Source organism: Salmo salar, chromosome ssa14 (genome assembly GCF_905237065.1).
Source record: "Salmo salar chromosome ssa14, Ssal_v3.1, whole genome shotgun sequence".
In the NCBI taxonomy this organism is placed as follows: Eukaryota; Metazoa; Chordata; class Actinopteri; order Salmoniformes; family Salmonidae; genus Salmo; species Salmo salar.
The window spans coordinates 16,176,055-16,200,138 of NC_059455.1; the positions used below are offsets into that span (position 1 = coordinate 16,176,055).

At 43.5% G+C, this 24,084-nt stretch overlaps 1 protein-coding gene and 1 long non-coding RNA gene across 4 annotated transcripts in view; one reads left to right on the plus strand and one right to left on the minus strand.

Moving 5' to 3' along the window:
* Nucleotides 1-24,084, minus strand: part of LOC106568875 (dual specificity protein phosphatase CDC14AB) — a 48,646-nt gene that overhangs the window by 10,636 nt on the left and 13,926 nt on the right. The window contains exons 1-10 of one of the 3 annotated variants that reach the window (XM_014139643.2): nucleotides 12,735-13,772; nucleotides 12,149-12,239; nucleotides 10,137-10,212; nucleotides 9,830-9,937; nucleotides 9,669-9,748; nucleotides 8,532-8,598; nucleotides 7,406-7,556; nucleotides 6,785-7,015; nucleotides 5,952-6,090; nucleotides 4,239-4,404 (exon numbers count right to left, since the gene is read on the minus strand). In XM_014139643.2, the coding sequence (XP_013995118.1) occupies nucleotides 4,239-4,404; nucleotides 5,952-6,090; nucleotides 6,785-7,015; nucleotides 7,406-7,556; nucleotides 8,532-8,598; nucleotides 9,669-9,748; nucleotides 9,830-9,937; nucleotides 10,137-10,212; nucleotides 12,149-12,239; nucleotides 12,735-12,780 (1,155 nt within the window). In that variant the 5' untranslated portion in view covers nucleotides 12,781-13,772. Of the gene's footprint in view, nucleotides 1-4,238; nucleotides 4,405-5,951; nucleotides 6,091-6,784; nucleotides 7,016-7,405; nucleotides 7,557-8,531; nucleotides 8,599-9,668; nucleotides 9,749-9,829; nucleotides 9,938-10,136; nucleotides 10,213-12,148; nucleotides 12,240-12,734; nucleotides 13,773-24,084 lie in introns of those variants that run through there. The other 2 variants (XM_014139644.2, XM_045693985.1) reach the window with 2 other exon arrangements.
* Nucleotides 5,959-6,634, plus strand: LOC123726658 (uncharacterized). The gene is made up of 3 exons (XR_006758752.1): nucleotides 5,959-6,052; nucleotides 6,188-6,217; nucleotides 6,312-6,634. It is a non-coding gene; the product is annotated as an uncharacterized lncRNA (long non-coding RNA).

A 24,084-nucleotide genomic window follows, 5' to 3' on the forward strand; every position in this document is an offset into this window, starting at 1 on the left:
AGAAGATCTGCAAAGAGGAGTGGGACAAAATCCCTCCTGAGATGTGTGCAAACCTGGTGGCCAACTACAAGAAATGTCTGACCTCTGATTGCCAACAAGGGTTTTGCCACCAAGTACTAAGTCATGTTTTGCAGAGGGGTCAAATACTTATTTCCCTCATTAAAATGTAAATCATTTTATAACATTATTGACATGTGTTTTTCTGGATTTTTTGTTGTTGTTATTCTGTCTCTCACTGTTCAAATAAACCTACCATTAAAATTATAGACTGATCATTTCTTTGTCAGTGGGAAAACGTACAAAATCAGCAGGGGATCAAATACTTTTTCCCCCCACTGTAGGTTGGAGTAATTAAAACTCGTTTTTCAACCACTCCACAAATTTCTTGTTAACAAACTATAGTTTTGGCAAGTCAGTTAGGACATCTACTTTGTGCATGACACAAGTCATTTTTCCAACAATTGTTTACAGACAGATTATTTAACTTGTAATTCACTGTATCACAATTCCAGTGGGTCAGAAGTTAACATACACTAAATTGACTGTGCCTTTTAAACAGCTTGGAAAATTCCAGAAAATGTCATTGCTTTAGAAGCTTCTGATAGGCTAAATTACATCATTTGAGTCAATTGGAGTTGTACCTGTGGATGTATTTCAAGTCCTACCTTCAAATTCTGTGCCTCTTTGCTTGACATCATGGGGAAATCAAAAGAAATCAGCCAAGACCTCAGAAAAAAGATTGTAGACCTCCACAAGTCTGGTTCATCCTTGGGAGCAATTTACAAACGCCTGAAGGTACCACGTTCATCTGTACAAACAATAGTACGCAAGTATAAACACCATGGGACCACGCAGCCGTCATACCACTCAAGAAGGAGATGCGTTCTGTCTCCTAGAGATGAACGTACTTTGGTGTGAATAGTGCAAATCAATCCTAGAACAACAGCAAAGGACCTTGTGAAGATGCTGGAGGAAACAGGTGCAAAGTATCTATATCCACAGTAAAACGAGTCCTATTTCAGCAAGGAAGAAGTCACTGCTCCAAAACCGCCATAAAAAAGCCAGACTACAGTTTGCAACTGCACATGGGGACAAAGATCGTAGTTTTTGGAGAAATGTCCTCTGGTCTGATGAAACAAAAATAGAACTGTCTGGCCATAATGACCATCGTTATGTTTAGAGGAAAAGGGGGGGCTTTCAAGCCGAAAAACACCATCCAACCGTGAAGCACGGGGGTGGCAGCATCATGGTGTGGGGGTGTTTTGCTCTTCACAAAATAGATGGCATCATGAGGGAGGAAAGTTGTGGATATATTGATGCAACATCTCAAGACATCAGTCAGGAAGTAAAAGCTTGGATGCAAAGGGTCTTCCAAATGGACAATGACCCCAAGCATGCTTCTGAAGTTGTGGCAAAACGGCTTAAGGACAACAAAGTCAAGGTATTGGAGTGGCCATCACAAAGCCCTGACCTCAATCCTATAGAACATTTGTGGGCAGAACTGAAAAAGCGTGTGCGAGCAAGGAGGCCTACAAACCTGACTCAGTTACACCAGCTCTGTCAGGAGGAATGGGCCAAAATTTATTGTGGGAAGCTTGTGGAAGGCTAACTGAAGCATTTGACCCAAGTTCAACAATTGAAAGGCAATGCTACCAAATACTAATTGAGTGTATGTAAACTTCTGACCCACTGGGAATGTGATGAAAGAAATAAAATCTGAAATAAATCACTCTACTATTATTCTGATATTTCACATTCTTAAAATAAAGTGGTGATCCTAACTGACCTAAGACAGTGAATTTTTACTAGGGCTAAATGTCAGGAATTGTGAAACTGAGTTTAAATGTATTTGGCTAAGGTGTATGTAAACTTCCGACTTCAACTGTACATTGTAAACTTTCATTCATAGGCTAGGTTGTAGCAACCTCATGATGGGTATAGGGAAAATTTGAGTATCATGTAGTAGCCTAAACCTATTGCTGTTACATTGAACTGGGTGAATGGAATATGAAGTCATCTGTCACATCCTGATCTGTTTCACCTGACTTTGTGATTGTTTCCACCTCCCTCCAGGTGTGGCACATCTTCCCCATTATCCCCTGTGTATTTATACCTGTGTTCTCTGTTGGTCTGTTGCAAGTTCGTCTTGTTTGTTCCAGTCAACCAGCGTTTTGTCTCACCTGCTTTTTCTAGTCTCTCTTTTCTTGCCCTCCCGGTTTTGACCCTTGCCTGTCCTGACTCTCTGAGCCCGCATGCCTGACCACTCTGCCTGACCCTGAGCCTGCCTGCCGACCTGTACCGCTGCCCCCCTATGGATTACCGACCTCTGCCTTACCCAGACCCTGAGCCTGCCTGCCATCCGGTACTGTTGCCCGACCTCTGGTTTTCTGACCCCTGCCTGCCTTGACCTGTCTATTGCCTGCTCCTGTTGGAATATTAAACTATTGTTTATTCGACATAGTCTGCATCTCGGTCTCCCCGTCATACCTGATATCATCCAATATGTTGTAATTTAAATAAGGTCATGGTCGTAAAAAAAACCAAAAAAAACATCCTCCCTCATCTTAACATCACTGAACAAACAGATCCTTGCGACATGGCGCAGTGCATTATGCTGAAACATCAAGTGCATTATGATGAACATTAAATTATCTGGCAACAGCTCTGTTGGACATTCCTGCAGTCTGAATGACAATTGTACGCTCCCTCAAAACTTGAGACATTGTGTTGTGACAAAACTGTACAATTTCGAGTGGCCTTTTATTGTCCCGTGCACATGTGTAATGATCATGCTGTTTAATCAGATTCTTGATATGCCACACCTGCCAGGTCAATGGATTACCTTGGTAAAGGATAAATTCTCACTAACAGGGATGTAAACAAATTTGTACACAACATTTTTGAGAAATAAGCTGTTTGTGCATATGCAAAATGTCTGGGATCTTTTATTTCAGCTCATGAAACATGGGACCAACACTTTACATGTTGTGTTTGTATTTCTGTTCAGTGTACGTAGGGCATTGATGTGAATCACACTGCTGCTCTCTCATTTAGCTATTTGTGCTTTACGGATTGTGAATGTGGATGGCAGTTCACAAATGTATATGTGTATTTTAACCCAATAATAGTTGAAAAGAAGAATTTTAAGCTGATTATTAATCATTGTTTTTGTGACCAGGGGTGTATTCAGCAAGAAATCTGTTTACCGTTTAAGAACCAAACAGAGCAAAATAAGAGTTTCTATCAGAAAATTCAGGTAGGTCCCTTCCCGTTTTGTAACAGAATCGGCGTAATTAATATGACCCAGTGGACAGCCAGTATAAAATGTGCACTTGCAACAGCTGCATAGTGCAGATCCCAGTTTATGGAATAAAAGTTTGAGGGAGTTCCTCCCTTCTAAACTCCCCTGTGGTATTGTGCTCTGTACTGTCAAAAACAAGTTTAATTTAATAAGACCACGAGTGGGTATTTTATTGCTCAATCAAATGCTGATAAAAAATAAAAATAAAAAATACATAGGCCTGACGGACAAATGCTCAAACTCGCACACTTTTGATAGACTCAAACAGCTGCAAATTATCAAGATATCAGTGTCACCAACAAAAACGTAAACAATAGGCCTCTATAGCATATGGCATACATTTTTCACAAGCAAAAAGAAAGCAATGGGTTAGAAGAAGCCTACATGTCAAACCCAACATCCATTTATTACCAGCTATGTAAACTCTGATTTATCCTGCAATGGATGCTGTTCAATTGGTAATATTGAGTTATGTCTTCTTCTAATGCCTCTTAAGCAGGTTGATGTTTATTGGGATGAGTCTTGTCCTTGAGGCAGAACTGAGACATTTCCACTAGATGGGCCAGCTGCAGAACACAGATTGTCTATATTGTAAAAATGTATGAAAACCAAAAATACAATTTGGTCTTAAATTAAGGTTAGGGTTAGGCACTAGGGGTTAGCAGTGTGGTTAATGTTAGGGTTAAGGTTTAAAATCAGATTGTATAACTTTGTGGCTACTGTATGCCACCTAGTGACCACTCTGCAGAGTTGCCTCCAGGACAAGATGCATAACGGAAATGCTCTTAAAGAGAAAGTAATCAGATCACGTTACTGAGTTTGGGTAATCCCAAATTTACATTACTGATTACAATTTTGGACAGGTAACTAACGGATTACATTTACAAAGTAACCTACCCAACCCTGCATACAAAGAACTACTGCCAAAGTCACTCACCTCATCCAGGCTGAAGGACTTATAAAGAATGGTGTTGATTGACAGGTCGTCCATGCTGGAGACGAGGCAAGTCACTTCCTGGTCCAGCTTTGGCCGCTGGCGACGCTGCTGCTGCTTCTGTTTGGTGCGGTGCATGTCACCCTGCACCCACATACTGTGCTGCTTACTAAAGAGAGAGATAAGGAGTCAGGAGGAGAAAAATATTCTACTGTACTAAACTTCCACAGATATAAGAGGCAGATTTTATGCTAAAATTGATTAAATTAATTGTTTTCCTCCTCAATCTACACACAATACCCCATAACGACAAAGCGGAAATTGGTTTTTAGAAATACCTTATTTACATAAGTATTCAGAACCTTTGCTATGAGACTCGAGCTCAGGTGCATCCTGTTTCATTGATCATCCTTGAGATGTTTCTACAACCTGATTGGAGTCCACCTGTGGTAAATTCAATTGATTGGACATGATTTGGAAAGGCACGCGCCTGTCTATATAAGGTCCCACAGTTGACAGTGCATGTCAAGCCATGAGGTTGAAGGAATTGTCCGTAGAGCTCCGAGACAGGATTGTGTCGAGGCACATATCTGGGGAAGGGTACCAAGAAATGTCTACAGCATTGAAGGTCCCCATCAGCATTGAAGGTCTCCATCATTCTTAAATAGAAGTTTGGAACCACCAAGACTCTTGCTAGAGCTGGCCGCCTGGCCAAACTGAGCAATCATGGGAAAAGGGCCTTGGTCAGGGAGGTGACCAAGAACCTGATGGTCACTCTGACAGAGTTCCTCTGTGGAGATGGGAGAACCCTCCAGAAGGACAACCGTCTCTGCAGCACTCCACCAATCAGGCATTTATGGTAGAGTGGCCAGACGGAAGCCACTCCTCAGTAAAAGGCACATGACAGCCCGCTTGAGTTTGGCAAAAGGGACCTAAAGGACTCTCAGACCATGAGAAACAAGATTCTCTGGTCTGTTGAAACCAAGATTAAACTCTTTGGCCTGAATGCCAAGTGTCACATCTGGAGGAAACCTGGCACAATCCCTACGGTGAAGTATGGTGGTGGCAGCATTATGCTGTGGGAATGTTTTTCGGCGGCAGGGACTGGGAGACTAGTCAGGATCGAGTGAAAGATGAACGTAGCAAAGCACAGAGATCCTTGATGAAAACTTTCTCCAGAGTGCTCAGGACCTCAGACTGTGGCGAAGGATCACGTTCCAACAGGACAACGACCCTAAGCACACAGCCAAGACTACGCAGGAGTGGCTACGGGACAAGTCTCTGAATGTCCTGGAGTGGCCTAGACTTGAACCCGATCAAACATCTCTGGAGACCTGAAAATAGCTGTGCAGCGACGCTCCCCATCCAACCTGACAGAGCTTGAGAGGATCTGGAGAAGAATGGGAGAAACTCCCCAAATACAGTTGTGCAAGCTTGTAGCGTCATACCCAAGAAGACTCAAGGCTGTAATTGCTGCTAAAGGTGCTTCAACAAAGTACTGAGTAACGGGTCTGAATACTTTTGTAAATGTGATATGTCCATTTTTGCTTTGTCATTATGGGGTATTGTGTGTAGATTGATGAGAGGAAGAAAAAAAAAAGTTATCCATTTTAGAATAAGGCTGTAAAATAACAAAATTTGGAAAAAGTCAAGGGATCTGAATGCACTGTATCTTTCACTGGGTCTTAGTGTGAAATATTGGGGTTTATTCCTTACTCCTCTAGAAAGTCCTGCTGAGGTCCGATGATGGATCCAGGCCTGCAGATCCTGATCCAGGCGATGGCGTCAGCCGCTGTGAAACGATAGTGCTTCATCAGGTAACAACCTATCAGAGTCCCTGTACGACCCAGACCCGCTGTGAATGGACAGAGGGGAAGAGTGAGAGTGAAGAGAAAAGACAGTTCTTTATGAGTGTCACACCTGTCTTTGTGCTTGTTTCCACCACCATCCAGGTGTCGGCCATCTTCCCCATTATCCTCAGTGTACGTATACCTGTGTTCTCTGTTTGTCTGTTGCCAGTTTGTTTTGTTTTGTCAAGCCTACCAGCATTTGTCCCGTGCTCCTGCCTGTCTCTAGGTCCTGTTTTCTAGCATTCACGGTTTTGACCATTCTTCCTGCCCTGACCATGCCTGTCGTTCTGTACCTTGTCACACCACCCTGGATTACTGACCTCTGTCTGCCCTGACCCTGAGCCTGCCTGCCGTTCTGTACCTTTTGGACTCTGCTCTGGACTACTGACCTCTGCCTGCCCTTGACCTGTCGTCTGCCTGCCCCCCTGTTTCTGTAATAAACCTTTGTTACTTCGAAACAGTCTGCATCTGGATCTTCTCCTGAGCCTTGACATAGAGAGTAATGGTGAGAGAGAAGGAGTAAGCCTACTGTTGATAAATCAGCCTATTGCTGCCCTCTAGTGATGAGTCTCTGTATCACTGCATGCTAGAGTCCAACACTGAATAATGATCTTATTTGCTACTGAACAGACAGCAGAGTTAAGTATGACGTACATGATGGCTTTATGAAGTCCTTAATACACACACACAGCCTCTCACCCTTGCAGTGGACAGCCACAGCACCCTCAGTGCTCTCACACACGTGGAGGAAGCGTCGTGTGATGAGGTCACTGGGCGTGGTTCCATCCACGAAGAACAGGTCGTGGTGCTCGAAGCCGCCGTCAGTGAACCGCCGTCCGTCGTAGATCTTCCTGTTGAGCCGCACCACGGCGGTTACATGATGCTCCTGGAAATACGGGAAGTAGGCCTCTGGAGCATGGAGAGGGTATCCTGGGAGGAGGAGGGAGGGAGGGGGGGGGGACAGGGTTGGGGTCAGTGCCATTATAGTGGAGGTTGATGAAGGACAGTCATTTGGGTTGGCAGGTAACCTAGTGGTTAGAGCGTTGGACTAGTAACTGAAAGGTTGCAAGATCGAATCCCCGAGCTGACAAGGTAGAAAATCTGTCGTTCTGCCCCTGAACAAAGCAGTTAACCCACTGTTCCTAGGCCGTCATTGAAAATAAGACTTTGTTCTTAACTGACTTGCCTAGTTAAATAAAGGCAAAATAAATGTAGGTACTATCAACTGCCATTCCATTTCCTGTGACATGACAAGCGCTGTAATTGTCTCTTAAAACCATAAACCATGAAAAACATGTATAGACACTGAGGAAAACTCACCATTCTCTATCTTGCTTCTTGGGTGAGGTCCACTAAAGGCCAACATCTTCCCAGGAATAATCCAGTTCATGTCTCCATTCTCCACCCGCTCGTAATGCTCATACTCTTCCACATCAAATGTCTCAAAGTTGAAGAATCCATATTGCAGGGCCTACGGATGTAAAAACAAAAAGCACACAGGGTGGTATTAAATCAAACCTGACATTAATTGTTGTTCACAAGAAGATCAGTACTTAGGAGCCACTTACATACACTGTACAGTCATTACTATAGACATATCCTTGGAGTCACAAGGACCTGTGTCAAACTGGGGCCAGGAGAAATTGACGCTCTTCCTCATCTTCTCTTTTTCAATTATTGATTATGCACTCCATTGCACAACCCTTCTGGTCTTCACATCTCACTGGCACTTGATTGGTTGGTTAACCAATCCATTAACTGGATATAGAGTCCACACACCAGGTTGCGTGTGAAGAATTGAGTCCCAGACTAAAAGGCTAGGGTGAGCACCGCACACCAGCACATTTATTCAGGCGAGCAACATTTTGAAATGCTCAGATAGAAATGTTTCGCAGAGAACTAAGATGAGTCCATATTCTACATAGTTGAGAATCATGTCCATTCTAGATACTATATTTCTATCTGAACGGAACATTCTGTAGTGAACCCATGATGTAACCCTTCCTCCATGTTGATACATGCTAACCATGTTTCTCTCCCTGTGAGCATAATTGGACTAAAAGATTAACACTGCGAACAAGACAGAGAGAGAGGGAGGGAGGGAGGGAGACGGGGAAATTGAGAAAGAAAATGGATTCTTGAGGCCATTTAACCTGTCTATGGGTCCTTTCAAACTCATAAAAAGGCTGGGTAATATGTTATAAGATTTTTAAATGCTATACCATTGTAAATGCCATAACTGTTTATACATGATGGAATACTCATTTATTAAGAGTATGTACTACTTATAAATAGTTTATTAATGCTTATTACTGACAGTTCTAACTAATATCAAGCATTGGAAGACACCAAATACCCATGACAAGAGGGACAGAGTAATAATAAATCCTTATTTATAGTAAATACCAACCCAAGGCTCAACTGAAAATAAACAATGCATTTTTACCTTGCGTATTCCTTGTAAACAGTCTAGGATGGTCAAATTGTATGTGCAGTCTCCGAGAGCAGCGTCCCTAAAAGAGAAGAACAAATGGTGAGTTAATTTCACATTTAGAGACTACTGTTGGCTATGCATCACAGTGTGTTGAAATGGCCTAACATTCTTGATGGAAAAGCTGTCACGTCCTGACCAGTAAAAGGGGTCATTTGCCATAGTAGAATGGTCAGGGCGTGGCAGGGGGGTTGTTTTGTGTGTTTTGGGGTTTGTTTGTTTCTAGGGGAATTCGTTCTAGTTTCCTAGTTCTATGTTTCGTTTTCCATGTTTGGCCGAGTATGGTTTCCAATCAGAGGCAGGTGTCTTTCATTGTCTCTGATTGGAAGCCATACTTAGGCAGCCTGTTTTCCGTATAGTCTGAGTACCTTACGGAACTGTCAGCTGTCGTTTGGTTGTTTTGTTGAAGTGTCATCATTTAATAAAGTAAGAATGAGCACTACACGCTGCGCCTTGGTCTGTTCACTACAACGCTTGTGACAAAAGCACTATTTGCAACCATCCTGTTGAACATGAAATGGTTGTCACTTCAACAGCTAACCTCATAAGCTTTTCCAATGATATTTACTCAACATACACCCAAACGGTGACAGTGTAATTTGGTATGGTGTTGTGTCATCCTGTGATGTCAGGATGATGGGGTTACAATGTGGCATTGAGTCATCAGGAATCTAGAAAGTTCTGCAGGAATTTTGCATCATTCATCCACATTCTCACCTCAACTCATTTCTAACTGTATGTGCGTGCGTGCGCAACTGCAAGTATTTATGTGTGTGCCAGAGTCATTTCTGTCAGTGGCACAGCCCGGCTAAACTGTGATTTGCGGCATATCGGAGTCTAATGCGAGCACATTGATACCAGTTATAGAAAAGAAACAACAAATATTCTCCTTTTTTCAGCAGTACACTATTTCAACATTATCATTGACAAATGTTAGGCATAAAGGCATTCGGCATGAAGTTTGGCAGTATTTGTATATGAACCATACATGCAGGGTGTTATGTACACAGCATCAGCCTACCGACCTCTACATTTAAGATTGGGCGATAGAGTAACTGAATAGTTAACTGGAGAGGTGTTTTGTTTATTTACCTGAAAGGCAGATATGCGGTATTGTTTCCTGAGATGAGGGTCCTGTAGGCCTCCTCTGGGCTTCTCTTCAAATAGATCACCTGAAACAGACGCGTGCATGTGCATTAGAGACAATAAGAGGCTACGAGAATTACATAAAAGACAAGAAGATGAACACTCACAGAATAGGCACCAATAAGTACTGCAGCATTGGCCCTCTTCCTCTGGTCATAGCTGGTGTAGTGAATCACCCTCTTTCTGGAATGAGTGAAGGACTGAAAGAAACCAGACTGTCAACATTTCAAATCATGAGGTGTTTGTTAAACGGCTTCTATGTTTGGTTTTATAGGAAAGATTGTGTTGAAAATTACATTGCAATGACACAGTAACAGGAGCAACTTAATGGAAAGGGTTATCAAAAGGGGAAAGAAAGTAAAGTGCACATTGAGGAAACCCCCTTGTAGTAATGGTAATGTATCTGTGTCTTACCTTGAGCTTCTTGTTCAGTTTACAGCAGTACCTGTACAGCATGCCCAGATTCAGGGGTCCAAAGTCAGCATAGAAGCTGAGACACAAGCCCAAGAGAGCAAATGTAAATAATGTATCTAAAGTAATAGCATAACTATTACTCTTCAGTGGAGGAAGGTAATATTATGTAGGCCTGAATACTGTAAATTAACAATTACAGAATAAGGTACATGCGATACACTTTTTTTTATTCGAAATCAGGTTATAAAATCCAATTTTACACATGGTAACCGGTTGCCATTAGGCCTAGGCCTACTGATTATTGGTTAGCCTAAATCCAGAGTCAACACGTGTTTTATCTATGTGAGCTACAGTGTCCTGAGTGACTCCCAAGTGGCACAGCGGTCTAAGGCACTGCATCTCAGTGCTTAGAAGCGTCACTACAGACCCTGGTTCGATTCCGGACTGTATCACAACCGGCCGTGATTGGGAGTCCCAAAGGGCGGCGCACAATTAGCCCAGCGTGGCTAGGGTTTGGCCAGGGTAAGAATTTGTTCTTAACTGACTTCCCTAGTTAAATGAAGGTAAAATAAAACATTCTAATAATAAACAGTTGGCTCTGAAATTTTTGATACACTTGATAAAGGTGAGCAAAGATTACTGTATAAAATAAATAATTTAAATGCTGATCTATATTGTACGCTCACATTTTTGGGGTACCAAAAAATGTCTGCAGCACTGAAGGTCCCCAAGAACAGTGGCCTCCATCATTCTTAAATGGATGAAGTTAGGAACCACAAAGACTTGTCCTAGAGCTGGCTGCCTGGCCAAACTCAGCAATCGGGGGAGAAGGGCCTTGATCAGGGAGGTGACCAAGAACCCGATGGTCACTCTGACAGAGCTCCAGAGTTTCTTTGTGGAGATGGCAGAACCTTCCAGAAGGACAAAAATCTCTGCTGCATTCCACCAATCAGGTCTTTATGGTAGAGTGGCCAGACGGAAGCCACTGCTCAGTAAAAGGCACATGACAGCACGCTTGGAGTTTGCCAAAAGGCACTAAAGGACTCGGACCATGGGAAACAAGATTGGCCTGAATGCCAAGCGTCATGTCTGGAGGAAACCTGGCATCATCCCTATGGTGAAGCATGGTGCTGGCAGCATTATGCTGTGGGGATGATTTTCAGCGGGAGAGACTGGGAGATTAGTCAGGATTGAGGGAAGATGAACGGAGCAAAGTACAGAGAGATCCTTGATGAAAACTTGCTCCAGAGCGCTCTGGACCTCAGACTGGGGCAAAGGTTCACCTTCCAACAGGACCATGACCCTATGCACACAGCCAAGACAACGGAAGAGTGGCTTCAGGACAAGTCTCAATGTCCTTGAGTGGCCCAGCCAGAGCCCGGACTTGTACCCAATCAAACATCTCTGGAGAGAGCTGAAAATAGCGGTGCAGCGACGCTCCCCATCCAACCTGACAGAGCTTGAGAGGATCTGCAGAGAAGAATGGTAGAAATTCCCAAAATGCAGGTGTGCCAAGCTTGTTGCGTCATACCCAAGAAGACTCGAGGTTGTAATCACTGACAAAGGTGCTTCAACAAAGTACTGAGTAAAGGGTCTGAATACAAGTTTTTGTAATACTAGTTTTTCCATTTTTAATACATTTGCTAGCATTTAAAAAAAACTGTTTTTGCTTTGTCGTTATGGGGTATTGTGTGTAGATTGATGAGGAAAATGTTTTATTTAATCAATTTTAGAATAAGGCTGTAACGTAACAAAATGTGGAAAAAGTGAAGGGGTCTGAATACTTTCTGAATGCACTGTAAACCCCTGGAGTTTGGTAAACTGCATAGGATTGGTACGGCTGCTTTGGTCAGATTACATGAAAATAGTGCTGATTGGCCACACACACACAACTTGTTAAGGTCAACTACATCATGAAATGTATCCAGTATTTCTCGGTCTCTGGACATGAAACCCATTGAAAACCTGTGGTTTGAATTGAAGAGGGTAGTCCATACAACAGGCCTACTTACTTCTCATAGAGAAATTCATCATCTGTGCTGAAGTAGTGAGTGTTTGCTGTAGTTTTCGGTTTGGTTCTAAGGGTTGCAAAATACAACCTGTCTGTAAGAGAATGAAGACAATGTAAAACAAAGGCAAAGAGACAACAACAACAACAACAACAATAAGAAGAATATTTAATTTCCCATGCTCAATGACCCACATTAGTGGTTCTAAACTCTTTCCATTTAGCCTTCTTTGTTTCTTCCAAAACATCAAACAACATTAATTAACACCCAAAATATAAAGTTATCATCATTCAAATGTGAGTCCATGTAGGCCTATGTTTTGGCTGGTGCAATCAAATTTCCGTTCTAGGAGAGTAATAAAGTACTAAAGTCACTAGAAACTGAACAAACAACGCTCATAGAAACTAACTACACGAATGAAAAGCATTTATTCCACATTCAAATGAGTTAAACAGCTGTTAAATCACGTTCTAAACGTTTGTGGGCGAAAGCAATCTAAGGATGTGCCTGACCAACACGTCCATGAACTCTCGCGCAATAAGTGGATGTTATTCAAGCCAAGTTGCGCAACTACTTTTATTTTTGTTACCTTTGATGAACTCGGACGCTCCAAGTAGTACATAATCATCTGCCATTTCATTCGTCGTTGTTAAAATCTCAAAATGATATAGGGTCCTTCAACAGATTAATTGGAGATGGAGGGCGCAAATTGTTGGTGCAAAATAAGTTATTTATACGCGCCCCATTTTGAACTAAACTACAGCACACAATACGAAATATTCCTCTTATCTTATATTGACGAACTAATGAAGAGTCAATAAAACGTATGTTTCTTCTCGACACACCCGAAAACTATGTCGCAGGCAAAAGGGATGTAGAGAAGAACAAATGTGACCATATCCAACTTGGGACAACTCTCCTCACTTGTCAGCACGGCTTCAAGTTCTTCCCTAGAATTTAGATTGGATTATGTTCTATATTACAATTTAGTTTGTTCTTCAACAAAAAAGTTTCAATTGAAGTTGGCTGAAAAATCCAGTTCGTCCGAGACGCATCTAAAGTAACTATATGCCTAACCTCAACACAGGGCACGTCGCTATGGTTTAGTTGAGTCCGACCAATCAGCATTTAATAGGAGGCGGCTCTGACCTAAGAAGTAAATCCCCTGTTAAGTGTCTGGGCTGCGCAGTGATGGTTACTCATCTAGCCTAGTACAATTAGTGTCACGTCTTTTACGCACAAGGATTCAAGAATGTTCTTTGTGGATTTGTGTGTCATATTTCAGTTGTTTCCACTTGAAGTCTTATAATAGTCATCTTACAATCTTTTTTTCAGTCAGTTTTAGTTTTGATATGTCTGAATTAAAAGTACATAGACCTAACTGTAAGTCTGTAAAACAGTCACTTTTACAGTGTGGTTAACATTGAAGTGATGTAAGGTGCAAGCCACCAACACAAATGGCACACTCATCTTGGTGTGTGTGCTTGGCATTCCCTGTGGCATGTGATGCAGTCCTTTAACCAACTATATCTTCCCACCTGACTACCATTAGGCCTTGCTACCTCTCCAAGGCAGGACGTGCCACTGAAGTGTTTAAAACCCCCAACACTAATTGTACTGGGGCCAAGCTTCCTGCCATCCAGGACCTCTATACCAGGCGGTGTCAGAGGAAGGCCCTAAAAATTGTCAAAGACTCCAGCCACCCTAGTCATAGACTGTTCTCTCTGCTACCGCACGGCAAGCGATACCGGAGCGCCAAGTCTAGGTCCAAGAGGCTTGTAAACAGCTTCTACCCCTAAGCCATAAGACTCCTGAACATCTAGTCAAATGGCTACCCAGATTATTTGCAGTCCCCCCCCCTCACACCACTGCTACTCTCTGTTGTCATCTATGCATAGTCACTTTAAATAACTCTACCTACATGTACATACAGTACTACCTCAATTAACCGGTGCCCCCGCACATTGACTCTGTATCGTTACCCCCCCCCCATATATTGTTTCGCTATTGTTATTTCACTGTTGCTCTTAAATTACTTGTGACTTTTATCTCTTATTCTTATCTGTATTTTTTTTTTAAACTGCATTGTTGGTTAGGGCTCGTAAGTAAGCATTTCACTGTAAGGTCTACACCTGTTGTATTCGGCGCATGTGACTAATACAATTTGATTTGAATAGCTGATAGGCAGTGGAGAGGCCAGGTGCGTCACTGCGCATAAAATAACAGTCAAGACATGAGAAACACAGCTCAAAAAGCTTTGCTATTGATCTTGTTTCGTCCATACAAATGTAATTTACTGTAGAACTGATTCCCCTCTTCACATTTCTCAAAATATTTCATTAATATGAATCAATTCTTTTTGAAAGATTATTATTCACTAACTGAATGATGTTCTTCACCATTGTAGTAGGTCAGGTCTCGGTGAATCGAATCATGCCCATCAAAATAGTCATTTGTGAATCGCAAACAGTAAAAGGAAAAATGTAGCTGTAACCTTCCTTTCGAATTGTGTCGTTGCAAAACATTTCGTAGATACACTACTTTAAGTTGACTTGCACATTGAATTTATGGGAAATATCAATTCAATAGATGCTAGTAGTCAGCCTGAAGTAAACACTTCTAAAAGGTAAGATGTAATTAAATGTTGACTGCAAAGTAGGCCTACCTGGCAGAATGATATCATGATGATTTGTATCAAATTTGTATTGCATACTCTGCCATCACATGTGCAGTACAGAAACACCGCTAGCCTAACACAAATGTACTGTGTCTAAAACTGCACAGGGTGTTTGCCTTTCACACCAGGGAGCCGGTTGCACTTCCTTGTCCTGCCGTTTACTACACTGGTGTCAGAAGTGGGAATTCCAGAAGGCTAAAATCTCTTGGTGAGGCCGCTAGGTGTTGTACACAGATTGTTTAGTATTATTACATTTTATTTTATTTCTTATTATGATTCTTTTTTTTCCACTGGCTCACCTCACTTTATTTTTTTGTATCCGTTATACAGTTAATTACATTTGTATGACCTTGGGGACAATACAATTACTCTACCTAGACTAGCTTACAACAACACAATGCAATGAATATTGCATTATTGTTTTCAAGTGAGTACAATTGAGTACAATTCTATTCTAGACGTAAACTGTAGTGAAAATATCATTTAAATAATGGTACAAAAGCCCTGTTATTTGAATGTCTCATTCCATTTGGATCAGTTGTGGGTCTACTCTCGACAGATTGTAAGGTCTAGAAAAGGTACAGTACAGAACAGTCTGGCTGTATTTGTACTTCTGATACTAATGCGCTGTCTGTTGCCAATCCTTATTCTCCCAAGTCATCCTAGGCCTATGCTCTCATCAGGCCCAGTTATTCAGGACAGTTTAAGCTTACTACGAGCTCAACGCAGACGCAAGATCTGGAATGTTGCAATGTCATTATTCGTCACAAAAGGGATCACACCTTGAGATCTCCTTGTAATAAGCTCCGGCATTCAACATTATTTTTTTACTTCCTGAAAATTGAGACAAGCTTATCATTCCTTCCGCAGCCATGGAGGCATTGTCGTCGCTTGGTTCCTTGATCTGATCTGTAGCGGTGGAGATCGGTGCCGTTTAAGATGAGGGAGGATGATATATTTTTTTTAATAAGCATGGCCCTATTTCTATTACAGCATATTAGATGACTGTCATTCATATTCCGATCACCCAGCTCAATGTAAACATCGATAGTGTAGCGACCCGCACAGACAGCTGTGCGTTATGAGTTATGATGTTCGTTTGTTGTATTGTACTTACCAGTACCCAGTGTTAGCAGGTTGACTGGCATGTCGGACCCTGCGATCTGCCAACCACTGGAATGCCTGCAATGTTCCGGTGCCGGCCATCCTTGTGGTTGGTGGAGCGACGGGGGGTTGGAAGGGGGTGGACCACCGCAAGTTTAAGACCATGCTTAGCCATTGTTCTCCCTCTTTTATGGCTGGTCTTAACAAGAGATGGGTCACCATTGTTTGATACTGGTTTCCTTGGTTTATTTGGTGTAGGCTACGGCCAAACAGTAGCCTGTGTTGAGTTTGGTTAATAAACCGGGAATTCGTAAACGCAATCCTCTGTCTAGACATTTGTCCATTTCTGATCTAGCCAGGTCATTACATTGGTGTCAGAAGTAAAAACGTAGATAAAAGTTAGCCGGCAAGCTAGCTGACTACCGTGGCTAGCAAACGTTACGTGGAGAACAGGGGTTGAAAATGTTTGAAGGGAATCCGAAAGTGGAGGAGGAGGCAGGAGACGATTATGGCTAAGGAGGTGCTTGTGCATGGACATCGGAGGATCTGGCCGAGGGGATCGCCAGGGCATCGGAGCACAGAAGCCACTTGAGGGTGACCGTTAGGATGGCGGCTGAAGCGGGCATGGATGCTTCTGCGACTGTGCTTCGCACGGATTCTGGGCAGCGGACCGAAGGGGTGAGGTCGACGCTGCGTGACGAGGAGGCTGGAGCTCAGGATGTAAACAAACATGGCGGCGCCCAGTCCCCGATTGCATCCGTATCTGTGAAGACCCCGAAGTACACCATTAAGGCAGATTGGGAAGCTTTTCATGCTCAGTTTGAACTGTTAGCTCATTTTGGGGGGTGGTCGAATGAAGATCGGGCACTGCAGCTGGCTTTGTGCCCCACGGATGATGCTCTGTCTTGTTTGATATTGATTAGCCCCGAGGACAGACGTGATTTTGGGGGTTTTGTTGGAGTACTGAGGAGGTGCTTCTGACAGTGTGTACAGCCTGGGCTGCTGCGCTCCGAGTAATAGACGCAGGCAGCCTGGAGAGCCACTACGAGTGCTAGCTAATGACATTAGGAGTGTCTCTCAGCGGGCATATGCTCACATACCCCCCTCTGTGCAGAGCGAGCTAGCACAGGTGGATGGCAACACACGCCCTGGTCCCATGGTCTGCTGAGGGTGTGGCCAGCCAGGCCATCTGTGCCGGAATTGCCCCATGTCCCCCAGAGCTCAGGGAAACTGCTCGGGGTCCGCATAGACGGGGCGGTGCAGACCCCTGGCTCGCTTTCCCAACAACCACCATCGCCAGGAGGAGCCCACTGGCACAGACGGGGGAGCAAGGCTCGTCTTGGACAGTGGAGTAAGACGAGTGCAGCTGGATCCTGTTGTTGTGGTTGGCCGGACTTTTGTCGTGTCCCTGTCACTGTGGAGTGGGTGCCCTGCTCTGCCCTAGAGGACACTGGGTCCACAGTAACCCTTGTGAGGCCGGATATTGTGCCAGTCTGAGCCCACAACTCTGCAGCTCGGCACAGTTACAGGTGAGCTGGCACCCATGAAAGAGAAGGGAATAATGACTCTGACAGTAGGGGGCAGGTCTGTGCGTCATCCTGTGTGGGTGGCGGCTGTGCAAGACCCTTGTATCCTGGGGTTGGACTTTCTTAGGAGCACAGGCTGCCAGTTAGGCCTAAATGGGGGCGCACTGAGCTTCCAGGGAGGGCCGGCAGTCACCATGGCCCCCCCTAATGTCACATTCACAAAACCAAATAACCCCTTACTCCAACAGTTAAAGCAGCAGAGACTCATGCCAGCCCCTGTGTCACCTACGACTGTGTGTGTGTTACAGTTCCCCAGCTACCTCCATGACACATCCCTCCGTGAGCCCGGTCCATGTCCCTCCAGCCCAGCTACCCCAGATGGGAGAGGAGAGGACACTGTCTGCAGTGAGGGAGATATGGGGGAGGAACTGTGTTGGTCTTGACACCGAGCAGCAGGAACGGTTGTGGCAGTTGCTGTTTGAGTTCAGAGACGGCTTTGCTCTGAGTGAGGAAGAGGTGGGTCAGACTCATCTGGTGCAGCATGAGATCGACACAGGTGATGCTCTGCCCATCAAGATGTGTCCCCACTGTATCCCGCTGGCATGCCAGGATGCAGCAGACAAGGTTGTGTTGGCGATGCAGTGGGCAGACTTCATCGAGCCCTCAGACAGCCCCTGGGCGGCACCAGTTGTCATGGTTCCTAAGGGGGGCAAGCTGAGGTTCTGTGCAGACTACAGGCGGCTGAATGAGGTAACCAGGAAGGACTCATCCCCCATACCACGCATCGATGAGTCGCTGGACCTGGTTAGGGGGTCCTCCAGGGTTCTCCTCAATAGACTTCCACAGTGGCTACTGGCAGGTGCCCCTCTCCCCAGAGGCTAGAGCCAAAACTACATTCTCCACTAACAGAGAACACTGGCAGTTCAAGGTCCTGTGCTTCGGCCTGTGCAACGCTCTAGCTACTTTTGAGCGTTTGATGGACAGGGTGCTGGATGGAATACCCCGACAGGAGTGTCTGGTATACATCGACGACATCCTGGCCCATGGCAGCTCATTCCAGTCAGCCCTGGGTGTGCTACAGCGTGTGCTGGAGAGGGTGGCTGCTGCAGGCCTGAAGCTCCACCCCGAGAAGTGCCATTTCATGAGGAGAGAGCTGTCCTTCTTGGGCCACCAAGTGGGGAAGGAGGGTATCAGCACCATGGAGGACAAAGTGGGGGCTGTCCGAGACTGGCACACCCCCACCGACCAGCAACAGCTGAAGAGCTTCCTGACCAAAACTGATATGGGACTGAATACACAAGCACCATAAACTGGGAAAATGTTTTAGGTTACAAAAGCAAGTATAAGAGTATTTGCCAGGGAATATTTTTTAATTATAAATCTGATTATTTCACATGGAGATGTGGGAAACTAAAAAGGCTAACTAGCTTGGTATGTTTTTTTTTGCCAGGCTAAAGCCAGCTAGCGAAGCTGACAGCTAGCACTTACTAGCAAAGGAAGGTGACTTCCTTGTTTTCACAAACTGAAAAGACAAAAATAAAATTAAAATAAAAAATTAAAAACTTTGCTATCGTCCCCTTGTGAATGGGAGTGGGACAGACGAAGATATTGTAATGAAACAGCTGGCAGGGAGCAGGTCTCGAACCCTCGACCTTCAAGCCCGAAGTCCGGCGCGCTATCGACTGTGCCGCAAAAGCATGCTCCAGCGGCAGAGTCGATTTCCGCGCTTATAAACCCAGGGTCGTTACACTATCATGTTGCCAAACCACGATGAAGCACTCAAAGTCGGCAATCGGTATGCAGTTATACATTGCTTTTGGGTTGTGTGTGGTGCATTGACACAGAAACCTGTTGGTGGAAAATTTGTTACATATATTTTAAATAATTATAAATATAGCCAGTGGCAACCCTTCATTCAGGACAGGTGTATTTGAGCCCCACATGTTATTTTGGCATTAATACGTGTCACATATCAGTTTGAAAACAATGTAAAAAAATAAATCATTGAGTTGATAAAGCCGCATACGAACATGGTCTCTTTTTTGATTTCTTGAGGAAGGCAGCTCCAAAATGCTGGTTTTTCAGCCTAGCTCAGTGCTTTCTGTGTTGATAATGTTTTCCAGTTGCGCTATGATTAGCTCAGTGCTTTCTGTGGTGCTGGGGCAGCCAGCGGAAAATACAAAGCATAGGTGTTGATAATGTTTTCCAGTTGCGCCATGATTAGCTCAGTGTTCTGTCACTCATGGGGACACTACGTCACCGCCAAGTCTAAGGGTAGACCTCGAAAATTCAAGCCTCTTGGGTGCTGCCATAGAGTTACATTAGAAGTGCTCATCCAAGAAGGCTCAAGGTATGTGGCCACAGATAAGATTATGTCAAATCACGTTATATCTACAGTATCTTTAATTGGACGGATCATGTCAACATCAGACTTTCAAAATCTTAGCTAGCGGTCATCATGAATCAAGTCAACAAGCTACTGGCAAATCCTTTTTAATCCTTGTCATATGAAGATAAATAATGAAGAGAAATTATAGACAAAATGTATCGATGCTCATCAGCCATTGGACATAAACATTACACAACAAGTTGGAAATCGCAAATTCAACAATATGTGGTTTGGAAGGAATCAGTGACAGTGGCTAACTGCAAGCACTGCAAATAAATCACTAGCCTGCTATTCAGTGGAGTGGCTGTATGGTCCCAAATCTGGGATTAAGTGTCTCTTTTCCAAGTTTAAAATTATAAACATTCAACATTGGCCATGCTGTCAATGAAGCATGATTTGTGCTGCGCTCAAAACAACTGTTAACTCTGAACTGCGAAACCTTGACTTCAGTGAGTTCAAGACAACTTGGAATTCTGGGAAAAAAATTGTACCGACTGGGAAATACGTTTTGAACGGTCATCCAACTTGGAATTGTAAATCAGTAACTCTGGCCTCTTTCTAGAGCTACAACCTGAAGATCAATGACATCATCATGATTCAACCTTGTTTTTTTCCGAGTTCCCAGTTGTCTTGAAAGCACCATAAATCCAGAGAATGCCAGACTTTGATGACAACATTTGCCCACGAAGGACCGCCGCGCCACCTTCCTGTTCAAGTGAGCACAGCACAACAAGGTGAGCCCAAAAATGTCTTGTATGCTGCTGCATAAGTTATGTAATATGCCAGGGAGATATTATTACTTTCTTAGCTACAGTATACATAAGTGTATGTTGTGTAGTAAGCTGTTAGTAGCCCATGTGCCTCACCCTAATAATTTGGTCTATTTACTCCTCTTAATTTTGCCTACTGTTCTGACTTGGTGGTGCACATGTAGCCTATAACCTGTTTTAGAGAAATGTAATCATCAAATTTTGTAAGAGCTTTCATTGTCTGCTTATATGCCCCCTTTATTTATCCTACGGTTCTGACTTGGTGTACAGGGAGAACACTGTAAGAACGGCCCATTGTCTGAATTCTGTCGCTGTACATTTCAAAAGTGCTAAACAAATAATTATATTGACTACATCCATCCTAGTTCACTCATTAATATCTTAATCTAAATTACGGATTGCCTCTTATCCACTTGTCGTCCCCTTATGCCATAGTTTGTGCATCTCAATTGTCATTAGAAACCACATTTGTTTAAGCAAGTCATCCATATCAGCTATGTTTTTTTTAAAGGCAGTAAATGAGGCTGAATGAACTGTTTCGCTGCCAGACAAGGCTCTGATGATAGCCAGGTGTAGCAGTGGTAAGATGTTGAGACTGCTGTTGGGACAGCTTTATGTAGGCCCTAACAGTTTGTGGGCACCGTTTGTCACCGTTACAGTGCAATTAATGTATTGTTTAGTGTTGTGTTGTGTAGTGGCTTTGTGGGCATGCATCCCACTTTATTTTTATTTTTTTGCCCCACCAAGATGCACATGCTAAAAATCGCCATTGAATATAGCATCAAAATGTTCATAATCTGATTTCCCCCTAGCTGATCATTGTCTGCATCCATCTCTGATCGTAGTGTAATGAGATGAAACCGGCAGGGAGAATGAGCTCCTCAGTGGTCAGCGAACACTTAACCTTCTGGCCCATAGCCCTGCATTGCATCAACTGTGCCACAAAACCATGCTGAAGTGGTCAAGTCGATATTCACGGGTATAAACACAGGTTTGCTACAGGCATTGTTATTTGTATTAATCCCTAATGTAGCTAGAACTAGCGGTGTCTCAAAGCAGCCTCATAAAAGTTCAGTCATACAGTCACGCTTGCTATTCAGAATTGAAATATCTAGCCAACATTTTAAGTTGAATAACATTGCTTGTGAACTTTAGAGCTGTAACAATTTGACGCTTTGGTTTAAGGCAAGTACAAACGCATGCTAGTAGTAGCCTAGTCATCGCTCCTGCTCGAGTCATTCGGGGTGATGCGAAACAACTTCATCTCACTGGCTTCTTCTCTGGTGATCTAGCTCTCATTGGCTATTGCTGATAACCGTTCTCAAAACGTGTTGTTGCACATCTCACACTAGACGAGCATTGCAGATTTTGTACCGAGAAAATCCAACATGTTTGAAAATATCGGTACTTCTGGGACTGCTCAAAGACACAATCAGTAAAAGAAAATCGGTCTAGCTAACTAGCAGATTTTTCCTACATCAATCATCAACATCAATGATCATCTGATAGCCCACCGTCTTTTCCTGATGTCAATCATGTGTTTAGGAGGCACTAACTAACTGCCTTGCTTACAATTTGTGATGATGACAGAGGGTGTTGTTGCAGAAATAGGCATATGCAACAACATCAAAAATAGTTTATTTTTTCAAGCAGGGTGCCTCTTTTCTTTTATTTTGAGCACCTGACCCATGAAAGGTATGTTCTGTGCATGGCCCTGATCCAAGATGAGTGTAATTTATACAGCGAGACTGAGATGATTTCCCCTACAGTCTTAGTATGCTGAGGTCTAAATCTAAAAGTAGACTTGTGCAACATTCTCTGGAGTGTACTGGTTACCCTAAACTTCCCCTATATCATGCCTGACATGTAGACGGTTCAATCTATTCTTATCTCCGAACCATCTGCCCTAATTAACCAATTAGGTGAGAGCTTAGACAGGGTCATGGAAACATGGCCTAGCACACACAGTCATGGATACTAATCCCATGGCCGGTGGGAACTAGTTGAGATGAGACACTACTCAGTAGGTAAAGCTGGGACCTTCAGGTATTGCACACCTCACTATCAGGAATTGGTTGCCTGGTTACATCCCTGGACACCTCAGCACACTGACTGAGGCTTTATAACTTTCCTTCCCTTTTATTCCATCCTTTCCTTCACTAACACTGATCTGAAAGCACTGATCACTTGAGAGCAATATGGTGGATACCTATCCGGTTATTGTATGTATCAGTGGTCATATAGGAGTGGGTAGTTGCCCCCAACCACCAGCGCAGAGTCAGATGTTAGAATTGCAGGTATGCAAAGTAATCTGATCCTAGACCTGTGTGTAAGGGCAACTTCTGCCTCAAGCAGTCATAAGGGAAGGACAGCACTGAGATCTGGATCTGTTTTAATCTCTTGAAAGGGATGAGCATACTGTTCTGCTACTGTTAAGAGAAAAGGAGTGAGGTCATAATTCTCATGTATTCAGGAAAGCAGGATTACTGTGACGTTAAGTAGTAAACAAAAAAATCATTCCAGAAACTGTGTCTGTACTGTGTAACAGCTGATAAAGCTATTCAAGATTTAACTAGAGTAAAAACTAAGGTGTGTGACCGCATGCAACTTGGGATTTCACCTTCATCCAATATCGGCCCGTCCCCAATATCAAGGGTTAAAAGCAAGTGGAGTATGTTTTGTAAGCCAAAGCATTCATCCTTTGCTCATTTCCTTCCTCATTGGTGAAATCACAAGGCCACTGTCCAGCTAGATAAACTGGATATGGTATAGCCTGCTGTTCCACAAAGAGTCACATGGTTTGATGTCAGCTTAAGGCAGAACTGATGTGGTTCCATCATAGGGAACTAATGACTGAAAGTGAAAACTAGGAAGAGAGGAAAAGAATAAGCAGAATATCATGGGAATGTCTTTCTCTGTCCATAGCATTTCTGTTCAACCATGTTATATGGTGAGATGTTCTGATGAACAGAGTGCACAATGTACCGAATATGGTGACAGGTTTATAATGGAATGACCCACTGTATCTGAAGAATAGAGCCATTGAATCATGTGTTTAGACTGGACACATGCACATCCATGGCTGGCCAGAGGCATCTGTAAACTGAGCTCATCAGTCCTGACTAATCAATACAAATCTAACCTTTTTCAGTGTGGCTGAATTCCTATGGACTTTGCATCAAGGTGCTTTGTGTGGCTATACTGCTCTCTAGTGGCAAACTCAGATCGGTATGTCCACGCTGAATTATGCAGAGTTTATTTGGATGGCTCCTAAATCGTGTAAATCTCGATATAGTTTGTAAATATTCTGATAGGCCTGTTGCTAAAAGACCCAAAGTGTGTGCTGCATGAGTATCTGACGAGAGTCGGCCAATTAGAATTAGGCCTATACATAATTGACTCATTCGTTTATTCACGTGTCATCATGCACAGTTATGTGCAAGCCAAGCCTGGACACAAATGTTCACACTCGG